The 26,472-nt window shown below is 35.5% G+C and overlaps 2 protein-coding genes across 9 annotated transcripts in view; one reads left to right on the top strand and one right to left on the bottom strand.

Moving 5' to 3' along the window:
* LOC127846559 (PHD finger protein 20-like) overlaps positions 1-26,472 on the top strand; it is a 254,732-nt gene that overhangs the window by 76,399 nt on the left and 151,861 nt on the right. The gene's annotated exons all lie outside the window — the stretch shown is intronic.
* LOC127846594 (coactosin-like protein) lies at positions 15,834-25,892 on the bottom strand. Its single transcript, XM_052378031.1, has 4 exons — positions 25,642-25,892; positions 22,064-22,149; positions 17,759-17,916; positions 15,834-17,220 (listed from the first exon to the last, which is right to left on the bottom strand). The coding sequence occupies exons 1-4, from the start codon at positions 25,716-25,718 to the stop codon at positions 17,110-17,112; spliced, it is 432 nt and encodes a 143-aa protein (XP_052233991.1). The 5' UTR covers positions 25,719-25,892; the 3' UTR covers positions 15,834-17,109.

Raw genomic sequence — 26,472 nt, 5'->3', positions numbered from 1 at the left:
TATAATGTTAAAAAGGCTTGATGACTCCGGAAGAAAATGCTGGGCTTCATAAGTCAAAACAATGCTATTTCGTTATGGCCATGGAAATGTATGGATAAATCAAGAAATTGGTGATGTTAATTTATTCATAAGACACTTTCGCCAACGCATTATTGATTGTTATACTCAAAACTGGCAAAGTGATAAAAACAATTCATCTCGCTGTCACCATTACATGTATTACAAAACAATACTAAATACTGAAGGATATCTTACCTTAGAACATATACCATTTAAACATAAAATTGCATTTTCTAAATTTAGATATTTTAATCACAAATTAAATATTGAGATTGGTAGACAATCAAATATCCCATTTGATTATAATGGCTATATTAGACCATGGTAAATGTTCAGTATTACATGTTTTCTCACAAATATCATGACTAAAACGAAAATTTGCGAATCTAAAACAATTTTTTTTCAATTTTGTCAATTTACCAAAACGTGAAAAGATCCCTTTAATACCAGTCATCATGTATACATTTATGAATAGTTTGCTATCTACCTATATATTTTAAATAATACTATGAAATGTATAGATTTTATATATAACACTTTCATCACACTTAGTGTGAAATTGAAGAATAAAGTGATCTTCATGTGTTACAATGGTTGGTTTAGCCTTTTAACGGAATAGAATCCCGCAACACGTAGACGTGTAAATATACATGTATTTACTGGACGTTGACATTGGCGCCCAACGTTTGGATTCGGTCTAGTAACAAGTCATTAAGGCTTATACTAACTCAAAGAGGATTGCCACTATATATGAAGCCCAGATGTCTCTGATGGAACATAGACAATGTGTTGAAACTGTGATCGTTCTCGCACGGAAGGCTAGCCTCCAGGTTGAGTTGACCGTCGTGGACTCGGTATCACGTTTCCGGTGCAAACCTGTGAAACATTACACTTATATTGTAATTGTTCTTTTGTGCATTGTGAACATTTCGTTATAATTATTTTTAAGCAATTTGTTTTTGTTTTTTAAGTGTATATAATTATGTGATTTAGGACATTTTGGATGACTGCTAAGAAATGTTATATTTTCCCATTATTTTACATGTATTATCTTTGAGAGCCGTATCTGTTGTTGCAGCGAACATAATAACATTAATAGGGCCTTAGTATTATCTACATATGGTGCCCACTATAAGTAGTGTGTTGATTGAACAATTCATTATGAATTATATGTTAAACTAGAACCTACATTTTTAACCGTTATAATCAATTCAGGCGAGCACGGTTGACTTGCTTTAGTTAATAGAATGACAATAGTGTATGTTAAACAACCAGAATTATAATTACATGTAGGTAGAAGAGGATTTACCTGGAACACGCAGTTAAGTGAAATAGTGTTTACATAGTAAATCTTGCACTAATTGATTGTGTGCATTGCTTTGTCCGATTTTTATGCCCCCGGTAGGGGGGCATATAGCAGTTGAACTGTCCGTCAGTCCGTATGTCAGTATGTGTGTATGTGTTTATGTCAGTCTGTCCGTCCGTCCGAAAAAAAACTCTAACGTTGGCCATAACTTCTGCATTTTTGAAGATAGACACTTGATATTTGGCATGCATGTGTATCTCGTGAAGCTGCACATTTTGAGTGGTGGAAGTTCAAGGTCGAGGTCATCCTTCAAGGTCAAAGGTAAATAAATAATCAAAGCGGCGTTCTCATGAAGCTGCACATTTTGAGTGGTGGAAGTTCAAGGTCATCCTTCAAGGTCAAAGATAAAAAAAAATTCAAAGCGGCGTTCTCATGAAGCTGCACATTTTGAGTGGTGGAAGTTCAAGGTCAAGGTCATCCTTCAAGGTCAAAGGTCCAAAAAAAATTATTTCAAAGCGGCGCAATAGGGGGCATTGTGTTTCTGACGAACACATCTCTTGTTAGTTGTTCTCTTGCGGACAACTAAGGTTAGTGGGTTGCGTTGCAAGTCAGTCTGTTCTTAACTACGCTGAGAACGATAACCACCGCACCTGCCTGTTTATACTTCACCACTGGTACACTGCAGACAGTGAGTGTGTATATGTAATCAATAGTGTTTAACAGCTTGTGCGACGACATTGGCCAGTTTGTCATTGAAATCTGTGCATATTGGCTGCTTTCAGGGAAAACAGGGCTTAATGCATGTCAAATAAGTGGTGTCCCAGGTTAGTCTGTGCACACTGATTAGCCTGTGCAATGCGCACAAGCTAATCAAGGACGACACTTTCTGATTTTATGGCGTTTTTCGTTTAAAGAGAGTCTATGGTAATGGAATGACAATAAATGCATATGTATTAAGCCATGTTTTCCCAAAATGAAGCTTAAATTATCTTTTCTATTAATGATTTGAAACAAAGATAAAAGTGATAATAACTTCCAAGTAACCTCGCTGACAAAGCAAATAAACAAAATCTGTTTTTAAATCAAATAAAAAAAAACATCAGTTCTAAATTTTTGTCCTGGTGGCATTTGTTAGTAAACATCTTAAAGAAACCTTTTCACAGTTTGTAATTAAATGCTTAATATTAATAAATGTAAACATTGGATCTTAAAAGCTCCAATAAAAAAAACAAGAATAAAATTAAAGAAACAAAACAAAATTACCCTCAACTGGGCTCGAACCACTGATCCCTGGAATAAAAGTCTATCGTTTAAACCACTCGGCCATACAATGAGAGATGTATTTTATACTTCATATAAGAAATCCTCGTAGTATGAAAAAATATAACGACAACAACAGTACTCTCCAAATTATTAAATCGTTTATTTTTGTCAATTTACCAAAACGTGAAAAGGTCCCTTTAATGTCTTCAGACTTGCAAATTGAATGAGTTCAATAAACTGTCAGATTTTACATCACGAATAACTAACAGGTTTAGTGGATGCCTGTTAGCCTGGGGCCAGTAAATTTAAGCTCAGGAAACTCAATTTCAAAAGTTGGTTACAGTTGGGCTAAAAGCAGGGCAATTAGCTTGTTCAAAGCTTGAACAACTCAATCCAATTAAACATAGAATACAAATTGGCGACTGTGGATCAATTAAGCCTAGGGAATGATTATATTCCGGCTCACAACAAGACATGATGCATTAAAAGTCTGTCATGTCGACAACATTGTTGCTCAATAGTTTAAAGAAAATATATAAAGTATTAGATATCATAATACAACATGTACATGATTCAAGGCTTGTTATTCTTTAGCAAGGCAACCACAATTCTAAAGATGGTTGCCAGTGCAGCAACCAATTGCGAAAAAAGAAACATATTGTTGTTATTTTGTTTAAGGTATCTCTATAATATAAATATGAGGATAAACATTGCACACACATCTCGACCTGTGCTTTAAGACACACTCTTTATAAATTTGAATGGGTTTTGTTTATTTCAAACTTGCGATATAAAAAGCTATAACATAATTTTGAAAACTGAGTTGCGTCTAAGATTATGTAATAGCGAACAACTTCAGTGCCTTCAGCGCTTTGAATTAAAACACGCCATAGCTAAGCAGCTTTTGTATGGTGTAACGGTTTTGCACATTAGCAATTGAATCTTGTCTAGTAACTTTAATAAAAGATTGGATAAAATTAATATTGTTTGTGATTGTAAAGTATAATTAATATATTGACAAACGGTTTAGGTAATTCAGATATAATCACAAACAATAAATTATTTAGTTAATTAGCGAATTTAATTGATAATTGGTCTTTTTGATTAACTATATGGTGTTGACATGTGTGGTGTACTATTGTTGTCAATTTTATTTTAGACTTTTAGTGTGTGTTTTTGTTTTGTTTATAAACTGGCAATTTAAAGAGTATAAAGATATGTGTGCGATATGGGTTATACTGATTTTAAATCGTAGCATGCATCATTTTGGTTGTTTGTTTAACCTTATTTACTTAATTTAATTATTGTAAATTGGAAAAAAGCAAGCGTGAGACATTACATATTCACTCCCGCTGAACTACGTTACAATGGGAGGTGCGTCTGTACGACAACGCGATACGGCCTCATAACTACAACGGTTACGGTTTCTTTACACAGTTTGTTGACGATACGGGATTTTGTTAAAATAAATGGTAAATTACGGTAAGTTTGAATAGTTTTTGTATGTGTAAGCCAATGTTTATTTAAATACGGATACTGTGCATCTCTTTCATAGCTTGCCATGTAATTTATTGCTATATTATCGATATAATGGAAGTTTTAAAGACCTGTATAGACAACTCATAAAATAATTGGAATATAATTCAAAGTCTGACATTAAACAGAAGAAAATGCAAACACACGTAAGCAAGAAAGAATATTGACTCAATCTTATCAAGATCTGTCTCAAAATTAACTGCATGTAAGTGTAACGAGAGAAATTTTGATGAATTAAAATGTTACGGCGTCTTACAGAGAGTGTTACAGTGCATTTACTACAACATTTTTAAGGTTACGGTATAGTATCGACATTCAATTTAGTTTAATGCTATTAACAAATGTTCAAAGTCTTGTAAAATATTGTAGTACTGATTTATTTAAAAACAAAACATAAACAAATATGAATGAATTTGCGATTCTAAGATTAATTCAGTCTTTATTTAAATATTTTTACTATTATTTTATCTAAAAATAATTGAACCAAATCTTTAAAAAAATGTTTTACTGATTGATTATAAAAATGCCATAAAGAAATACAAATAAATATTACCCAAATGAAGTCTTGGTTTTAAATGACCTTAATATGTTATTGAATTCCTCACTTAAGATGTGTGAAATATTTTCTACATTCCTGTTAAATTATTTACAGTAATTGAGGTAATTAATAACTGAATAATTATGTTAATGATTTACTCAATTTTCTCAATTGAAGGAATGCACTTTTTACAAATTGTGCATGAAAGAAAATAAACCCATGATATTTTTTTTATTTTATTTTATTTATATTTATACATATATACATTTACATATTTTACAACATGCACCATATAACAGTGAAAAAACATTTCAATAATATAAGTCAGTCACATAACAATATTATAAATTTAATATAATATTTGCATGTCATAAACATTTACATAATTTGTAATACATACATTTAGCACAATACAGGCACATTTTAAACATAAAAGTACATGCAGAAAATTATCACATTATTCACTGTCACACATATATAATTAAGTTCAATATCATTTAACAGTTCATTCGTCGTCGTCAAACATATGGCGCATCGCAGTTGAGGGTCCCAGGGCGTTGATGTGACTTATGATGAGCATGGCCTTGAAGGATCTTTGCAGTGCATACTGCAGGAAGATTGCCGAAACGCACAGCCAGGCTATACACCATTGTTTATCAGAACATCCGACCCGAAAAGTGGCATTTATCGTCGATGTAAGCACTTCGTTGCTGTTGAGGTCAATCACGACCTCAATGCTCTCGTCCAAAATGCTTGAATCGAGGAAGGAAATCTCCATGCTTGTAATTTTGCCTTCCTGCAGGCGCTGTAACGCTGTAAAGATGACACCGTAACATGCCTTAGTCGTAAGAGAAGATACCGTAACATGTACACGGAGTTGACATGCTACAACTATTTTGCAAAATCTGATTGAAATCACCAATAATAGTATACTAATGGGCATCACATGTTTGTAAAAGAGTGAACTTGATACAAATCATTGAAAATAATCATCGTGACAGATACTGCAAGCCTGAAACAACGAATTAATTGGAGTTTCTATGTTTTGAACTTTAACTTCTTTCTTTTATTATGATTTTACGCTAGAAAATGCCTCGATAGCTTAGGTAGCGATTTAAGAAACATTACTAAACGGAAATAAATGTCATATCCCTTTTTACGTGTAAGTTTAAACTAAGACTTTACCTTGTCAACGCGTGTGTATGCCTATAAATGTCAATATAAAGAAGTGACACGTCAAGACGCCGTAACCGTTGTAGTTATGACGCCGTATCGTGTTGTCGTTCAGGCGCACCTCTCATTGTAACGTAGTTCAGCGGGAGTGATATTGTTAAGTGAATAAAACACTTGGTCATAATGGAGTTTTTGATGAGAGAGAAATACGAAGGCTAATGAGAGAGAACAGATTACAGATTCACATGAGGATAGATAAAGAAAACAAGGAAAAGGAACGGATTGAACGTGAACTTCGGAATACATGACCACTACATATCAATAATGCCAGAGAAGATTCTGCGAGAATGATTCATCAGTATGAACGCGATTATACAGATGAATTGGAACTCTTTAGTGACTTATCTGAATTGAACACTATTGACGAATTTCTTATTGAAAGTACATCAAAAAAAGTTATCGTAATGTCAGATGATAGAGGTTCAATAACACATGAAGACGTAGAAAACACGCTTCAAATTGATGATCATATTCAGAGGTTAGAAAACACATTGAGAGAGATACATATAGATGATGTAGTAGATGTGTCACAACATCCAATTGGTTAAGTTAGGAATACACACATTTCTTCAGACACAGTTAAACTCATGGAATAACGGACAAGTCTATTCGAGGCAAGAGAGAGACTGAAATAAAAAATGAAATGATGCATATAGAATTGGAACAGGTCGAACTTAGAAGTCAGTCCAGCAAATATGAAAGAGACAGTTTGCAATTAAGAAAGTCTCATACTGATGAGAACAGTAGAAGAAGACAAACGAGTGTGTTTTCAAGATGACATTGACACGCCAGAGGAACGCAGAATTAGATACATGGGTTAGAAAACACAGCCTATCTTTCTATACGCCAGGGAAGTATTCTGAATATGAACGTGAACCCCCACAGGAGCGAAAAATTAGAGACATGGTTGTTTGTGATAACCCCACTGTTTATAAAGCCATTTTTCAAAGATACCTACATTTGATGGTCATCATTTTGATCAATGGATGATGGAGGTCAAATGTTTTATAAAAAGTAATGTCTATCCTGAATACACCATAATACAAGCAATACGAAACTCATTAAAAGGTGATACCAGATTAGTTTAATTAACAATTGAACCATCAGCTAAACCAGAGGATATTTAAGATAATCTTTTCTTTAAGATATATGGGAACATTAAAACAGCTGATCGTGTTACTTCTCCGCCACCCAAGGAATGAACGATGTTCTGTATGGGGAGTGCGATTGGAGATGTTGTTTCGAAGGGCGGTTGAGACAGGAGGAATAGTGGAAACTAAAAGAGATTGAAAACTAAAGGAGCGATTTTGGAGGGGCTAGTATTCTGAAAGGTTAAAAACATGGCGACTAGAGTTTCGTATGAGTCCGCTGATACATTTGAAATGCTGAGACAAAAGGCTAGACTAGAGGCCAGATGAAAGCAGCGATATTCAAAAAGAAAATATCAATGCTGCCGTAACCACTACAACAAATGATAATAGGGTTTTACAAGAACTCTTTCAATGGCTTAAAGCTTTGAAATTACAAAATGTGTCAAGGTGGAGTTATTGAAACCAACAAAAGACATTACTTTACAACTCATGAAAATTAAAACTATTACAGAAATAGTTAGAAAATATCGGCATGTATGCAGCTGTAACCGAACTGAAAGCGCAGGTCCACATCAACCTTCAGTGTGCCCACGAGTGGTGTCATTAGATAAGCCAGGAAAAACAGAGCGGATTCCTGTCAGGGTTTGGAACCTTTCGGCCAAGGTAATGAAAATACACCCAAAATCTTCCATATGCCAACTGCAGGAGGTAATTGTTCTACGCCTATTTTTGAATCTAAAACAGAACACTCTGAACTTCTATTTACCTCAGGATGTCCATCGGTATATGTCCAACAGCATGTAGAATCGGAAGCTGAACAGAAAGACCCTGAAGCATCTGAAGCATAAATCAATGCGAAATATGGTGGGGATGTGAGTACATCTCGACTAAGTACTGAATAGAAAGTGGAAGCCTTATTTCAAGAAGTTTAGCAACATCTACAGGATATGCTTGAAATTGGAGCAATGCAAGAGTCAAAAAGTCCATTTTCGTCAAATGTGGTGATAGTGAGGAAAACAGATGGTTCGATAAGATTCTGCATAGATTTCAGAAAGTTAAACAATCACACGAAGCGAAGAAAGATGCCTATGCTATTCCGAGGGTTGAAGATACTTTGCAGATATTATCCGGAGTCAAATACTTCTCGAAGATTGATCTTAAGGCAGGTTACTGGCAGGTGAAAATTGAAGAAGATGATAAGGAAAAGACAGCCTTTAAAGTATGGGGTTTAGGCTTTTATCAATGTAACCGCTTGCCATTTGGCTTGTGCAACGCCCCAGCAACGTTCCAGAGGCTGATGGAGCGTTGTATGGGCAACCTTAACCTAAGAGACTGCCTAATCTATCTCGATGATGTCATCATTTTTAGCAGTGACGTAAGCAGCCATCTTGAAAGATTAGATAACGTATTCCAGCGGTAAGCAGAATTTAACCCCAAGATAAAACCCAGTAAATGCGAATTCTTCAAAACAGAGACTACCTATCTCGGACATGTAGTATCGGCTGACGGAATAAAGGCTGACCCCAAGAAAAATAAAGCGGTACGAAATTGGCCAACACCACCATCAACAAGAAATGTCCGGGAATTCCTAGGATTCCCAGGTTATTATCGTCGTTTTATACGAGGCTTTTAAAAGATTGCAAGACCTTTAAACGACCTCCTTGTGTGACAACCTACAAAGACACAGAAAATGCGAAACCTTCGAAAAGGGGGACAAAGACAATCTTCAAGAGGGAGGAATCACAACAGAAGGCTTTTGAGGAAATCAAAAAGCTGCTCTGCAACCCCCAGTGCTTGGTTACGCTGATTATAATAAACTATTTGTCGTTCACACTAACGCGTCATCGTTAGGTCTCGGAGCAGTACTATATCAGCACCAATATGACAAGGACCGTGTGATTGCCTACGTCAGTCGCAGCCTGAGAGCAAGCGAGAGGTGTTATCCACCTCATAAACTCGAATTTCTTGCCCTTAAGTGGTCGATCACTAAAAACCTTCACGACTACTTGTACGGCGGGAGGTTCGAGGTTGTGATGGATAACACCCCCTCACTTACATACAAAGTACAGCCAAAGTGGATGCCAAAGGCCAACGTGGGCTTTCAGCTTTATCTAACTACAACTATAATATTACCTACAGATAAGGTAAAAACCATTCGGATGCTGATTGGTTAAGTCGATGCATTCCATCTGCCGTGATTGAAGCTGTTACACAGTCAGTAAAAACAGAAACGATTCTTTTGCCAGCCACGGTGCGAGATCCACAAACAGTACCGGCAAATCCCACTCGAAATATTCCAGAGGATGTTGTTCGGTCCAACAGTTTGTCTTCTAAAGACTGATGCACAGATCTAGGATCCAAATATTTCACAGGTAGCTGATAATCTTAACAATGTTGCCATATTGGCTCAGTCTATGAACCGTGCATTGAAAGCGTACGTAAAGGAATTGCCTAACATGGTTAGCATTCAAGGAGTGTTATACAAGTAAACAAGATCACCTGGTGAAGAACGATTTCAGCTGTTGCTTCCAAAAAATCTTCGATTTGAAGTGTTTCACGCTCTGCACACAGACTTTGGTCATCAAGGAAGAGGCCGTACTACTGCTCTGTTTAACAAACGTTTCTATTGGCATGGAATGGATAGATTTTTGCAGAACAAGTCCGTGACTGTAAACGCTGCATTTATCGAAAGTCTAAATGCATAATCGACGAAATGACACCGATAATATCAACAACACCAATGGAAATCATATGTATTGATTTTCTATCGTTAGAACAGTCCAAAGGCGGTTACGAAAATGTGCTAGTGCTAACAGGCCACTTTACAAGATATGCCCAGGCGTATCCGACCCGTAATCAGACAGCTAAAACCACAGCCCGCATCCTGTTTGATAACTTTGTGGTGCATTAGTTTAAACCTATTTATTTCAGCTCGATTGCATCGAAAGCCTCAGGCTTATAGAAATGCTTCGTCAGTATAAAATTTTCATATGTGACAAAAAAAGAAATCAGGAGAAAGAACATCAGATTATTGAAAAATTAGAGACATTAGAAAAACAATTAAACAATAACACTGCTAATGATGAACACATTATAAAATCAATTAGAGAAACAAAATAAGAATATGAAAATATTATAGAAGAGAAAATAAATGGCATTTAATTCGAGCAAGGGCTATACACATTGAAAAAAAATCAAAAAAATCTAAGTACTTTGCAAATTTAGAAAAACGACATTATGAAAGTAAAACCGTACATAAACTGAAAATAAACAACACAGAAATCAGAGACACAAAAACTATATTAGACGAACAGATTAAATTTTACTCAAACCTTTACAGTAAAAAAAAAACACATTTAAAGTACAACAATAGTAAAACATCAACTTTTTTTAAACACACATACAACAACTCACAGAAGCCGAAAAACAATCATGTGAAGGCCTAATAAATGAATACGAGTGTCTTACTGCTTTAAAAGAAATTGGTAATAACAAAAGTCCTGGTTCAGATGGATTATCAGCAGAATTCTACAAAGTTTTTGGGATGACATAAAAATATATTTTTTTTAAATTCTATTAACCACTCATATGTGAAAAAGGTGGTGCAAATAATATGGTAATTAACTACATACTCATTCTTATGAAATCATATATATTCAGTGTTAAAGATAGACACAAATCGTTAAATATTGAGATTTTGAAAAAAGCTCTCACAATGAAAATACAATTGGAAGAAACAATAGCATTTGAAAGAAATAAAATAGACTTACACAAAAACAAATGGCAGAAATTTGTTACACTCTTACATGATCTTGCCTATATTGTAGTATTCCTTTCCGTCTTACCTTTTCCATGTTTTTCCCTACTGAAACTCCTTAAGGAATTTTCTATCATCCTTTTTTTCTTTTTTTATAATATATTAGCATCATCTCTTAAATTGACTTCAGCTTTCATGCAGAAATAGTATATAATATGAAGATATCTTTATAACAATAATTGATATGTTGATGCTGTCAATGTATAACGATGTTTTTCATATGTATATGAGATGTATGTTTAAATTGAATAATAAAAAAAGGGGAAAAAACGAAATGCTCTCGAGAAACTTTTTGAACTTTTCAATCAGACCTTTCTTAAGATGCAAGGTACACTGGAGGAAGACAAGAAAACATACCGGAAGTCATATAATCCTTTTGTTGGTCCATTCATATAATCCAACTCGACATGAAAGCACTAGATATTCTCCTTTCTTCTTGAAGTTTGGTAGACAGCCCCGTCTGACAATAGACGCTTTTCTTGGCCTCCCCAACGACAGTTTGTCATCCAGCGTACACTCTGAATACGTATTGAAGTTAAAAGGTCGTCTTTTTAATGCCTACGACAAAGCTCGAGAGGTAGCAAAGAAAGCATCGGCGTACAACAAACTAAAGTATGATAGTAAGGCAAGTAGTTTGATGTCACGAAAGGAAATAGGTTCGATGTCAGGAACGTTTCAATCTGAAGCAAACAGATGATAGCTGACCGTTGGGAACCACACCCATACATTGTTTTTCGGCAACCAGTGGACGATATCCCAGTGTTTGAGGTTCTCCCGTTTATGACCATAACAGACACAGAAGAGGAACCAGAGGTGGCGGTAAACGATAACGACAGTTCGTGTGTGTGTGTGTGTGTGTGTGTGTGTGTGTGTGTGTGTGTGTGTGTGTGTGTGTGTGTGTGTGTGTGTGTGTGTGTGTGTGTGTGTGTGTGTGTGTGTGTGTGTGTGTGTGTGTGTGTGTGTGTGTGTGTGGTGTGTGTGTGTGTGTGTGTGTGTGTGTGTGTGTGTGTGTGTGTGTGTGTGTGTGTGTGTGTGTGTGTGTGTGTGTGTGGTGTGTGTGTGTGTGTGTGTGTGTGTGTGTGTGTGTGTGTGTGTGTGTGTGTGTGTGTGTGTGTGTGTGTGTGTGTGTGTGTGTGTGTGTGTGTGTGTGTGTGTGTGTGTGTGTGTGTGTGTGTGTGTGTGTGTGTGTGTGTGTGTGTGTGTGGTGTGTGTGTGTGTGTGTGTGTGTGTGTGTGTGTGTGTGTGTGTGTGTGTGTGTGGTGTGTGTGTGTGTGTGTGTGTGTGTGTGTGTGTGTGTGTGTGTGTGTGCGTGCGTGCGTATGTGCGTGCGTGCGTATGTGCGTGCGTGTGTATGTGTGTGTTTTTATTAACAGTATTCCTAAAGTTGTTGCCAAGATATCCATCACCTATTCTATCGAAATTGCAGCATGTATAATGCCTTATGAATTATGACCAAAAACATACGTATTGTCAAGATTTTGGTATTAGTTTATTATTAGTAGTTTTGCTCATTGGGTCATTGTCGACCTGAAATGGCTTGAAGTCACCCTGGGGTGACTACAAGCCGATTCATGTCACCCTGGGGTGACTTCAAGCGGATTCTAGTCACCCGGTTGGCTTGAAGTCACCCCAGGGTGACATGAATCGCCTTGAAGTCACCCAAGGGTGACAAGAATCGGCTTCTAGTCATCCCCGGGTGCCTTCAAGCGATTTCAGATGGACAATGACCCAATGCGCTATGCTCATTGGGTCTATGTCGACCTGAAATGGCTTGAAGTCACCCGGGGATGATTAGAAGCCGATTCATGTCTCTATGGGGTGACTTAAAGCAAATTATAGTCACCCGGTCGGCTTGAAGTCACCCCAGGGTGACATGAATCGGCTTGAAGTCACCCTAGGGTGATAGAATCGGCTTCTAGTCACCCCGGGTGACTTCAAGCCATTTCAAGTCGACAATGACCCAATAAGTAGTAGTTTTGCATACTTATTACGGCTTACTGCAGCTTCTTTATAGAATGTTTTATGGAAGTTTATTTATCATGGCTTCTGTAGAATATTAGATATGTAATACTCTAACGTACAGCTTCCATTAAGCGGTTTATGTTACTGTAGTACTAACGTTGTTGTGGCACTCAATTGAAACCAATAAAGTGAAGTGCGGGTACGTTCGAAATAGTATTATATATTGTCGTACGTATTATGTAAACTGTTTATCTCAGTTGTTTGTAGTCCTAACGATATGTTCATTTGGTTTTTTAAAATAATGGTCATTATATTTGCCTCATGTACATTGTATCTAATGAAACCATTTTTATTAAAATAATTAAAATACATATTTATATGCAATTACATGTATTAAGAAAAAGTTAGGAGCCTTTTGTTTTAAAGCGGGGAAGTATGTCATCGGGTAACATTTACGGTTATAGTTTTTTATAGCCCGTCTATCAAAGCTTTCAATCAATTTAACAAATCATCATTCTACAGTACTAATCCCATTGTAATCAGCCTGTAACACTTCATAACACTTTCATCACACTTAGTGTGAAGTTGAAGAATAAAGTGATGTGTTACATGCTAGTTTTACTTTTTATCATTATTTATCATTTTTTTAGAAATGTTTATTAAAAAATGTGGTTATATTACCATATTGTATCTATATTTAAATTGTTTATCAGCAGTCATCATGTATAATTGTATGAATAGTTTGCTATCTAGCTATGTATAATAAATAATAATATGACATGTTTAGACTTTATATATAACACTTTCATCACGCTTAGTGTGAAGTCGAAGAATAAAGTGATCTTCACGTGTTAAGTGGTTGGTTGATCTTTTTGACGAAATTGTATCCCGCAACACGTAGACGAGTAAATATTATAGACGTGGATACGCAATTCGGATTTAGAAAAGGTTATTCAACTGTTGAAGCTATTTTTGTATTGATGTATGTTGTGCAAAATTATTTAAATAAAAATAATCGTTTAAATGTAATATACGTCGATATGTTAACATGTTTTGATAGTATATAACGCAATGCATTGTGGATAAAAAAAGTTTTAACCTGTCATTCAAGGCAAATTGCTTAGAACAGTGAAGGATATGTATGATAATATTAAGTCACGTGTCATGCGATTCGACAGAGGCAAGGGCAGGTAATGTCGCCGATTTTGTTTTCTTTATTTGTTGAAGACCTTGAACTTAACCTAACATTAACTTGAATATAGATGAAATATTGTTGATTTTATTATTATATGATGATGACATGGCTATTTTAGGCAAGTCACCAGCTGAAATTCAATCACATTAAGATAAATTATATTTATATTGCAATTAATGTTAATACCGCAAAAACTAAAATAATGGCATTTTGGAAGAGGGGTGGATTAAAGAAAATGAAAATTGGACATTCAATGGTTATGTAATTGGAGTGGTTGATAACTTTACCTATTTAGGAACGGTGTTGAATTATGCGGCAAATTTTTAATTAAACCAGGAACATTTGGTCGGTAAAGCTCTTAAGGCAATGAATGCATTATTGTTTAAATGAAGTGACTTTGACATAAAACCAAACATATCGTGTCAATTGTTGACTCTTTTTTAGGTTTTATATTAAATTATGCATCAGAAGTATGGGGTTTCACAAAGTCAGATTATATTGAGCGAATTCAATTACATTTTTGCGAACGATTGTTACAGGTTAAAATAAATACATGTAATGTTACTATTTATGGCGAATTATGTAGATATCCATTGTATAGAAAAAGTTTTCTGAAAATTCTTATATATTGGTTGAAAATTGTTAACGATATATATGCAAATAGTTTACAAACAAGCTTTAGACGATTGTAATAAAGGTTATACAAATTGGGTTTCAAATGTCAAGCAAATGTTAAATAATTTGGGTTTGGTTATGTATTTGAAATTCAAACGTTGTGCAAGCAAATGGTTTTATTAGCAAGTTTAAATGTAGATTTGTTGACAACTATAAACAACAATGGTAAGGTTATTTGAATAACAATCCAGTATTAGATATTTTTAATTTTTTCAAAACCTCTTTGAACTATGAAGAATATTTAGATTTACATGTACTTCCTAGACGACTGCGCTTATTTTTTTGTAAGATTAAGAGTCTCTGCACACCCGTTGAGAATGCAAACTGGCTGATATGCTCCAAATAATTACAACTTTTGTCACATTCATATGAATGCTGCATTCTGATTGGATACTTTGTTCACGTGACCGGTTTTTCATTTTCCGATGAACCCACTTCGTATGCAAATTTAAACATGAATATTCATGGCGCTACTTTCTGGTCATAAACAAGTTGCCAAAATGACGTTATTTTTTTTACGCGAAACTTAATGGCGTTGTTTTTTATTGGTCAATAGCGAAATGACGTTATATTTTTTGCGCGAACTTTAACGATATACCCGTTTGACGTAGATGAAACCAAAACTGAAAAAAGATACACACGCTTGATTAAAAATGACTTTAATGACCCTTACCACGATAGAATTTCAGCTTCAAGATCATTTTATGTTCTAATTATAAGAATGAATAGCATTTGTCTGCATTTCATCGGTGTATGAACTGTTGGAAAAAATACACCTACCGTCGGCGTTTATGCAAATTGGCGTAATTTTCCCGACAGTTCATACACCGATGAAATGCAGAAAAATGCTATTAAATTCTTAAATAGCATTCCAAGAAATGAACGTTATTGTCATCCGAAACGACTCGGGTTATACTGTTAAATAGGCCATATGTTAACGGCGTTACGCTGTTAGGACAGGCAATGGTATTACCATATCATTTGGTATTGGGTTGGCCTCTTAAATTGATAACCTGGCTCAAAGATGTATACATAAACAGTTAGATATTAAATAAGGAAAATGAATTAGGCTACGGTATCACTATCTTCTCGATTATTTACTAAAAATAATGAAAGAAAAACGCCTTTTAGGTCTTCAACACAATAAAGAATTGAAATATTGGTTATAAATATTTATTTTATTCAATGAAGTTTGAACATTTAACGATTGAATATAATACAAACTGAAGTGAATCTTGTAACCGCGAGTTTAATTTGTCATACCTGTGAAATGCACAATAGATTCATAATTTTGAAAGCCCTAGGGATTTGTTTGTAGTTAAAATATATTTAAGTATGAACTACAAACAAATAATAACAAACAGGAATTGTTAACAGAACATAATAAATTGATTGATTAATTAATTAATTAAGTTATATATTTATTTGTGTTTAACTTTTAACTTCTGTTTTAATTGATTAAAAATATTTATTTTCTTTTTAAATATACGCGTGTAAAAAACACTAGAAAATAAAATAGAAGTATAAAAAACGTTCCAAATTGAAATACCATCAATAACTAAAAATATATATTTAATAGAAACGCGCTTAAACCATCCTGGTCATTCATTAAGATGTTTAATAGATATTAAATTGATACAATTATTTGCCATAATGTATGTCTATGTGCATGTGTGTACATACACAGCTTATTCTTATGTAAAATCTTCAGGGAAATATCAGCGGTAAAGTACCATGGTTGCTTTCCACAGAAAAATACAGCACTTGATATATTTCTACTTCAACTCATTCACATTTCAAGGCTCAAAAATAGTGTATTTGCAAAAGGTAGATGTATTTATTTTGCATTTGTTATAGTTATATGTGTAGTACAACGCGGAAACAACAGCGATAAACATGTCGCACAAAATGATCATACAATATCTTTTACAAGACAAATAACGAGTACTTAGAAACACGAAACATAGTAAGAATGTAACATTCAAAATACGAACGTTTTCATATGAATTGTAAACGAGACGTGTACATTTTCATTATCTAGCACCAATATACAGACAATTTAGGACAAGACTGCAATGATGAAAAAGAGCAATAATAATGAATGACATATTTGTATGTGTCTAAGTGAATGATGAATACTTATATGTTTGTTTGAATTTCAATCATTCAAAACCTGATAGTGAATAATAGGCTAATGTGTAAAGTGTCTTTAAGTCGTAAAAAAATGCAAAATAAGGGTATAAGCATAATAATTATAGTATTACAATTTCTTCCAGTCAATTATAAATTGCGCCCATTTCACTGTATACTGTTAATGGGACATGCAGATATAAATTATCATTTGGATCATCGATCTTGCGAGAGTTTAAGTAAAAATCCTATCTGTAGTACGTCATACATATTCAAGAACGGTAACTAGGTGTCTATGAGAGGTCAATGTTTCCCGGTGCCGTAGTTAGCTCCCCCTGCTCGAATCAACTCATCGCGCACTTTGTCTAGCTTCACATCGTGGAGGTCGTCAAAGAACATTTCGGAGGCAAAATTCTGCAAAAATACGTTTAGCATCTATATAGAGTTATAAAACAATAATTTATACTAACACAGCTTCTATATCTCCCACCGTGAAACATTTTAGCCTTAAAGCGGTTACTTTGACTATAAGGTGGCGTGACTCAAGTATTTTGCACATGCCTTAATTTGATGAACTTTAAATAAACTTGTTTAACGAACATCTGTCACACTACAAAGGTGGTATTGTTCATCGCTATAAGTAGCAATGGCTGCAACATAAATTGAGCCTCGTTCTGTGAAACATGGCTTAATGCACATGCGTAAAGTGCCATTCCATATTAGCCTCTACAGTGCGCACTGGCTAAGCATGGACGACACTTTCCGCTTTAATATATTTTTTTCATTTAAACGAAGTCTCTTCTAAACGAAAATCCAGTAAGGAGGAAAGTGTCGTCCCTGATTAGCCTGTGCGGACTACACAGGCTAATCTGGGATGACACTTCACGCTCATGCATTAGGCACAATTTTCTTAGGACCCAGCTCAATCAAAGAATGTAACGAATGCGCTTACCAGGAAAACCTTTTTTACAAAAGCCTTCTCAGTGCTCATCTTTGCCTTCTTGATGGCGGAAACACCCGGCCCGACCCAGATGATAAGGGCAAACTTCATCCGCTTGCTCATCTCGTCCCCCGTCTGAACTCTCAGGAACGCGTACACGCGCTCGTCACCTGCACGTGTATAAATGTCCATGTAACATTGTTTAAACGAAATCAGCCGCGCTCTTGGAAAACGAGGCGTTATGCATGTGCGGACAGTGTCGTCACGATGCTCAAAAAATACGAATGAGCCGTGCCCTGTGAAAAAGGGGTTTAATGCATATGCGTAAAGTGTCGTCTCAGATTAGCCTGTGCAGTCCGCGATCGTAATACCTAAACAAAAACGATAGATAAAACGTTGATGAAACGGTCATGAAATAAAAACTACGGTAACAACTAATAACAGGTAGGACCAGAAAATAAACGGAAATCTAGATTTTTCCCAATAATTTCATTTTTTCAAAGCAGAAAACTCCCTCGTGTACACATTAGAGCTGTAACGATTCGGTTCGATGCATCGAAAAACCGGTTCAACGCCGCCGATTCGATTTCGATACCAATACGGCTAATTTCGATTCGATTCACTGCAATCCCGATTGATCCGCATTTAAAACCTTACTTTCCAAATCCGTCGTCTAAACTTTCTTGTCATTTGTATTACGTCTTGTGATTGGTCAGTGGCCAATATGGCATCCAATGAATGCATGAATACAATGCTGAGCGTTACATCAGCCGGTAAAATGGCTTCTAAAACCACGCTGAAAGACGCACCGTCAAAATTAAAATCAAAAGTATGGGAACATTTTGGGTTTCGCGAAGGTTCAGATGCAAAGGCAACTTGCAAAACGTGTTTCGATGACGTAAGTTGAAATCAGTCGGTTGGTTTGTTTACTTTAATGTGTGCATTCTGTTAAGAAGGCAACTGGAAGTTGTTTATATACTTACATGTTTGTTTTTGTTTTATTTTTCTGTTAAACACATGTGATACAGTGTGCATTTTATGTTATTTAAGAATAACTCAACAGGAAGGTTTGTTCAATGAATTTGTTACTTATAAAACAAGGTGCGTTTTAAAGTTTATTTAAAAAATTAAACACTTTAAATGTACAACATAATAACAAATACCAAACATATTAATTCTTGCCCTGGACAGACCAAACATGAAATAGTTTGCAAAATAAGCTGCAAATAGTTTAATTTGAATCGAATCGAAAATAATCGAATCAGACCAATTGGTATCGAAATCGAATCGATTCGAATGATGAGTGAATCGTTACAGCTAAGTCTTCCTAATAAGTCTTTGAAGATTCGTTTAAAGGCAACAAATACGATTGGTTATGCATTTAGAGCATTGAATTTCGCATTCATCTGAAATGTGAGACCTTTGTGAATGCAGGTCCAGAAATGCTACTCGTTCACCCTTTGGAACAAGCGGTTTAATGAAAGTAAAGGTTTTAATGAAGTGATTGAAAATATCGTAAAACGACAAAATTATTCGCAGTGAATCGCTGATGTATTTGCAGTGACGGAGATGACGAAGTGATTTTAAGTTTCGGATGTGTTGATAATTTTCACCAAACATTTAGTGTAAGTTAAAACTCACCAAAGACTGTATTGAGTTCAATTACTGCATGACCAGCCCTGCCATTCGGAATTTAGCTGACGAACGACGCACTTAACTCACATCCGAGCTCAGTAAGTGCGCGCCACAATGGACAACTTCCGGTTGTAAGAGTCACTCTTGATCAAGACAATTACTTCATTGTTCGGAAGAACGAGTTTTCTTAAGTGAAACATGTCGATTATTGTTGTTTAATATACAATGAGAAATTGAATCAAGTCCGGTTTTGATTCTTTTGTAATTGAATAAAATTCTTTATGAAAATGGTACATAGTTATTTTTTGTTGTCGTGATTTTGTTCAATTTTCTTCATTTGTATGACACTGTGTGTTTATTTCATTTTGATTGCTAAACTTTAGACTTTTTTACAACGTAGCTCCATTTTCTGCAGCGATCAAGCAGTACGAGTTATTGTCATATACATTGTCAAGTTTCAAAGTTTATTTATAAATAAAAACGGAAAATGTATAAGGACATGGTCATGGCAAATATTTACATACCGGTACATTAACAGTATTGTGTTTTCTGTCGAAATCTGCGATTTACTGCTAGTCAAAAGATAAAAGGCAAATCTATTCAACCCCAACTTAATTTAACTGAAAAATGTTCTATCACAAACATGATTACACGAACAATATATCCCATTTAATGTAGAGGCCTAACTTTAATTACTAAGGTAACCAGCGTACTCGAAATTAGCAGTGAATCCAATACTTGTTTTAGTTCCGGGTGAAATACATGAGACTATAGGTACGTGTATAATATGACTTTGCGGTATTTGACATCATCAAATTTTCCCGGTTTAGCTCATATTCTATGATTGGTGACGTCTTAATTTCACTGATAGGAAACAGGGGGAAGGCATGTAAGGTTGAAATGGAGTTATATAAAAACAAAACACCCGGTAGCGTTGTCCGTTGGTTGATGTGAACTCGGTGAATATATTATATCCCTTATTTAATTTAAATAAAAACACCAAGTTATTGCGGCTATTAAATACACCCACGCTGTTGAGTGCAATATGTAGAATGCCTTTCATTAAGTGACTCTCTGAACATTGTGCAGTTGTGTACCCCATCAATCACTAAATGCCACCAGTACATGACAAATTCTTAATTCACTATGTAACTTTAAAGTTACCACACTGCACTCGTGTAACAACAATAAAAACCGACTCAACAAAACTACTTTAGTCAAATTGTTCGTCATAAAATTTGTTCATGGTCTACCCACAGTAATAATTGAAAACTGAATGAAGCGATATAGATCTACGCGTGGGATTACAATAGATATCTCCGTACAGCCAACATTATCTATGCACGATGTTAAAGTTCAAAGTACCCTGGGGTCAAGAAAACCGAACGTCCATTTAACTAAATTATACAAAAGCCGATTTAAATTGCCCATTAAGGACGAGCGACATGATAATGAGATAGTCATTCAGTAATCATTTGCGGCGATTTGCACCGACTTGTCTTATGCCACTTATGTTGGGTTATTACATATGGGCCGTGCTATGTGAACAGGGGGTTTAATGCATGTGCGTAAAGTGTCGTCCCAGATTAGCCTGTGTAGTCCGCACGGGCTTATCAGTGACGATACATTCCGCTTTTATGATATTTTTTGTTTAAAGAAAGTCTCTTCGTGGTGAAAATCCAGTTTAGGCGAAAAGTGTCGTACCTGATTAGCTTGTGAGGAATGCACAGGTTAATATGGGACGACACTTTACGCACATAAAGTAAACCCCCTTTTCATAGAGCACGGCCAATATCGTCTGTTTAAATTTTTTATTACCAACGGAAATTTGCCTTTAATTGTTCGATTTGACAAAGGGACGTTGACGAAAGCATATCAATTCATAGATTCTCAAAAACAACAACAACTGACGCAGCGAGCGATGTATGTGCGTGTTCGTATAGCCTTGCTGGTATCGTTCTAAGATGTTTGTATAATTTGAAGTTCTCGGGTTTAATACACTGGTATTAAGTTATAATGTAAGATGTCATGCTTTGGAATTTTACGCATAATATATGTCCGTTAAGTGTCTTATTATTACTCGAGAGTTAGCGATATGATCGTTTCGAATTACAAACTTTGAACAATTTATTAAATTTTTCACGTTTTAAATACACTATCATTTTGCGCTTTGGATTTTGAAATAAACATGTGAACATTGTTGGTCTGTGGACAGACATTTCAACAATACAAAGATTGGCGTGGATGGGCAGATATCGCTGCGATCCATATGTGGTAGATACAGACGTGTTTCAATTACAAGTTGTGTTTTCCTGTCATCACGTTGAACATTGAATGAAGATAACATGCTATCTTCATACCAAATGTGCTTTGTACGTTGAATGAAATCAACATGTTATGCGTATACCTCATGATCGCGTCATGCGAAATTGGCTTTCATGACATACCAGTACATGTACCGGGTATATGGCCAATGTAGCTGCTGACTAGGCTGCGAGGTCTGGTCCGGAGCAACACTTGCAAAGCTAATGAGATCACTTAAACTTGCGTGGCTTTATTGCGGACAGATCGAGTAGCTCCTGACCAGACTGTGTGGCTGTGCAGGCTCGTCCGTAGCTACATTGGCGGCATATTGCATAAGACCCATTTTCGCATGCAGCGGGTCACATTGTAATAACAAACCTCCAAATTTGGATTTCAGTTCATCAAATTCTTCCCCACAGCTGTCTAGGCTGAGATTATTGCTTTCGTCGTATTTTAAACAGCACCTGAAAAATAAACCATGTGTATATTATGCTTTGACAAGTCTAGTAGTTTAAATAGGTCGGTGGAATAATGCTTTATAAAGTCACTGGAAACGTGTCATTTCTATTTCCACAAGTTTGCAATTTTGATATGTATCAAATGGTAGTATAGAGTATTTCAGGATTTCTTTGACTAGTGTTTTTTAAATATCATAACTGTTACAATTTACACTGGCCTATCGGTCTGGAAATGGGCATCGCACGGGGAAAACGGGGCTTAATGCATGTACGTAGAGTATCGTCCCAGATTTTGTCTGTGAAATGCGTACAGGCTAAATAGGGAAGACACTATACGCCTTTATGGATTTTTTGTGTTAAAGGAAGTCTCTTGTAAGAGAAAATTCAGTCCAGACGGAAAGTGTCGTTCCTGATTAGCATGTGAGGCGTGCACTGGCTAATGTGGGAAGATATTTAGAGCACATGCATTAGGTCCGATTTTCCCACAGCGATGCTTATATAGTCGTTTTAAAGGATCACAATCCCGCTCTTGAATACGAACACGTAACCAAGTTTATACAATTGTGATAATCGTAACCTAATTGATTATTATAACATAGATGCAATTGTATCTGTCAAACTATAAATAATGACATTCAGTTATGTAATTACATCACCATACAATAATTGTAACACAGCATTCATATAATAGACTTGCTGTAATTAGTAATGCCTGATATCACTGACAAATAAGCAAGCTCTTGTTATAGTAAATGTATCAGTGTACGCGATCATTTTGCCAACTACAATTATCTGGCAGTTGAGTAAGGCAGAGTTTAACCAAATTATTATATTTATATTTACGAATACAGTAAAAAAAACAACGATCTCATGCACCAAATAGAAATGGTTGAATTTTCTACCCACTGTATGAAGGCATTTTATACACACCGAATAAAAGTGCGATGCATATTCAGCACTTGAGATAGAAATTGTTGCATTTTGTACACACTCAATGGAAATTGATGCATTTTGTACACACTTATTGGAAATTATTGATGCATTTTGTACACACGTAATGGAAATTGGTGCATTTTCTACTCACTAAACGGAAGGTGTTGAATTTTCTACCACACTACATGAAAATGTTTTATTTTATGAGCATAAAACGAAAATTGTTTACAAGACATATTTGATGGAAAAGTTGCATTTCTACGCATGTAATGGGTATTGTCGCATTTCATTCAGACCGAATATAAAATGTTGCATGTTTAACTTATTCTTGGAAAACGTTACATTTTCTATCCATTCATGGAAATAGTTGCATTTTCTGAACATTTATGGACCTTGCCGTATGTTCTTAACCCATTCATGCCTAGCGTCCTGAAAAAAGGACATTGAAAACAGCGTAAACCCAGATGAGACGCCGCATGATGCGGCGTCTCATCTGGGTCTTCGCTGTTTGCTTAAACGAATTTCTGTAAGAATTGTTCTAAATATAGAACTAAATATACTAGACATCCTTAATTTTGGAAATACGTTGCTATGGAAATTGTACCTGCCTTGCCGTACAAAAAATAATGGTTGTACGAAAATCAAGCCAATTTCGAAATACGTTATAATGCACGCACATACGATATAATTGATTATACAAATAATAAACCGACTACCCGTATACGGGGGTTAAGGCTGTCCAAAACTAAACCGATGCTTTTTGTCGTTGAAAATAGGTTATGCATAAAAAACATATATCTTCTGGATATTTAAGAATTTTAATTAATATTATTCTTAGACGGAAAGCTATGCCGAACGCCAACATATTCATCGAGTTGCTGAAATCTTCAAAATGAGAATTCAAGTTAAGAATGTGTTAAATGTATTGCTCCAGAAGCTTTTTCTTGCAAAATGCGATTTACATTCAAAACCCTATAAAATTATCAAAATGTTGAAAGATGTGAATTTCTCGCTTGTACAATTGATTAACCAGCATTCATATGATCAGATAACAAAATCCTATCTCATAACTCGTGTGAATTTCTATTTCAACCCATCGAAGTTCAACAACTTAATTTTCCTTGTGAAACTTAATTATGTTTGCTTGTAAACGCGTCATTGATATAGCGATGAACATCAAGTGGCCTACACTATGAGCAAAACAGTATTTTCTATGTTTTATTAACATCACATAAGGGTAGATAATTCGGCCATACATTTGTTTTTTTCTTAACCGTTTTTCGATGCAGAGCTATAAACGACTAATAAGAATGTCCAGTTAAAAAAATCGTGTCAAAATCTTTAAAAACTAAGTTTTAACGTTGAAATTACTTTAGCAAATAGGATCGAATGTAGCAAGAATATCCCAAACTGGAATTTAAAAATATATAGTTGGATATTCTCATACACATAAATACTGAAATCGATATCACGTTTTTTAATATACCTGCGTCTCGACAGATTTATAGCGAAATAAAAACATATGCTTGCGCTATTTAGGAAAAGGATTATGTTTGCCTTTATTGAAAAACTAAATATGCGTCGAATATAATAGTTGACTGGCTCTCGTCAAGTAAATATGGCCATACAGTTCAATACACAAAGTACCGGGGACACTCATCAATAAACCGGTGTTAACTTTTGCGACTAGCCGACACCTGTGCAAGAGAGCTTGCGATACAGGAATTGTTATGATAAACCGTACATGGCTAGACACTGTTCAATATTTACTTTGGATAGTGTTACAATGCATATTGTAAACGCCACACACCAATAAGGTTATTAAAGATTGACAGTGTCGTAGACGCTGTATAAGATGCGACCACACCCATCGCGCCTGTGGTATCGGGCGAGAAATAGGGCAATGGGTATATTCGATATAAAGCAGAGGTTTGACCATATATAACCGTTAACGACTTAGACATGTTTTAATGTGTTTTTAGTCCCTTTGAACAATAAATTTAATTTAAGACCTTTTTTATAGGCTTCATTTCAAACCCTTAGTTACTGATGAGCAGCCACCAGCATAAAAACTGAACAGACTGCGAGTTACTCGCAGGGGCTGTTCTGGTTTTATGCTGGTTGCAAAAGCCATTTTCACTTTGCTTCTTATGGGGAAAGAGATAAGCTTATACTCAAAATTGAAACCAAGCTCAATCAGTCATTACCTAGCCGCAATATTAGCATAATGTATTCGAGTATTATAGTTTTTAACGGTACTTTTTGATAAACATCATCATCATGGGTTTTACTGTTCACAGGGATGGTACGCAATTAACTTTGTATAAACTTTATGCAAGCATAATAAAAGCGATGGGTCTTCATGTACATATAGAAGTGGGCGTACATCTGCAACTATGGCACATGACTTGCTGATAACAACTTTCATCATTGCACAACATATATTTAACATTCGTCATATCCCTTTTTCGAATACAGTTTACATATAGAAATACAAAACTTCACCGTCAGCAAAATTTATTTTTTATGTAGATGGTATACAAGATTAAAAGTATATCCACCTACCAGTTCGTCGGTGTTTCGTCGCTCCGTACATCATTATATGCTTCGATGATAGCATCTCGATCTGTCATATTCGCCATGGTGCAAGTTTATTTTTTCCTACACTGTAATCACAGTAAATCACCGAAATATTCAGTCTGTCTGGGGAGCTTAAATCCTTTCTGAAGTATTTTACCCCCTACCAAACGCTCACTTCCGCACTCGACGAATTTGTCATTCGATTGAACCCCGTACATGTACATATATGATACAGCCTGGGTCGTCTCAAAAGTTATCGTAGTCGCAAGTATCGATTTAATGCTCAGTGCACACGTAAACTCGAGTTTATCGCCGCTCGCATGTCCGTATATGGATATACCGATCACTTGTTGGTAGTTGTTAATTAAAGCACGAGTGGAGTCAAACGAAATGGGAAATAATACTAGCGTATTCTAGTTGAGTTTTGACGATATCATATTGTTTTGTAAATCGGTTCAAATTGTTGATGGGAAATATCGGATCCAGACATGCTGAGTCAGTTGCTTTTGACAACAAAACACTGCGTTTGTGATTTTTTTAAGTTAAATATCTGTCTGTGTGGCTGTGTGAGAGAGAGATTATTTAAAGAGCCATCTGTATCTCAACGACTGCCTGTATGTGCGGATCTAATAGTTTGCTATATTTCGAAATTAATTAACGGGACCTTTATTCTGAGCGAGAAGTTTTCACAAGGTTACATAACTCCAGCCTTACAAGGAAAACTATCACAACGTGTGGCAACCATAATCAGCTCATTCTATATATAATAATAACACATTATGTTCTGAGCAAGTTTCATGAGTGGGTCAAAATTAT

Source organism: Dreissena polymorpha, chromosome 9 (assembly GCF_020536995.1).
Source record: "Dreissena polymorpha isolate Duluth1 chromosome 9, UMN_Dpol_1.0, whole genome shotgun sequence".
Taxonomy (NCBI): domain Eukaryota; kingdom Metazoa; phylum Mollusca; class Bivalvia; order Myida; family Dreissenidae; genus Dreissena; species Dreissena polymorpha.
This window is presented reverse-complemented; position numbering and strand designations above follow the sequence as displayed.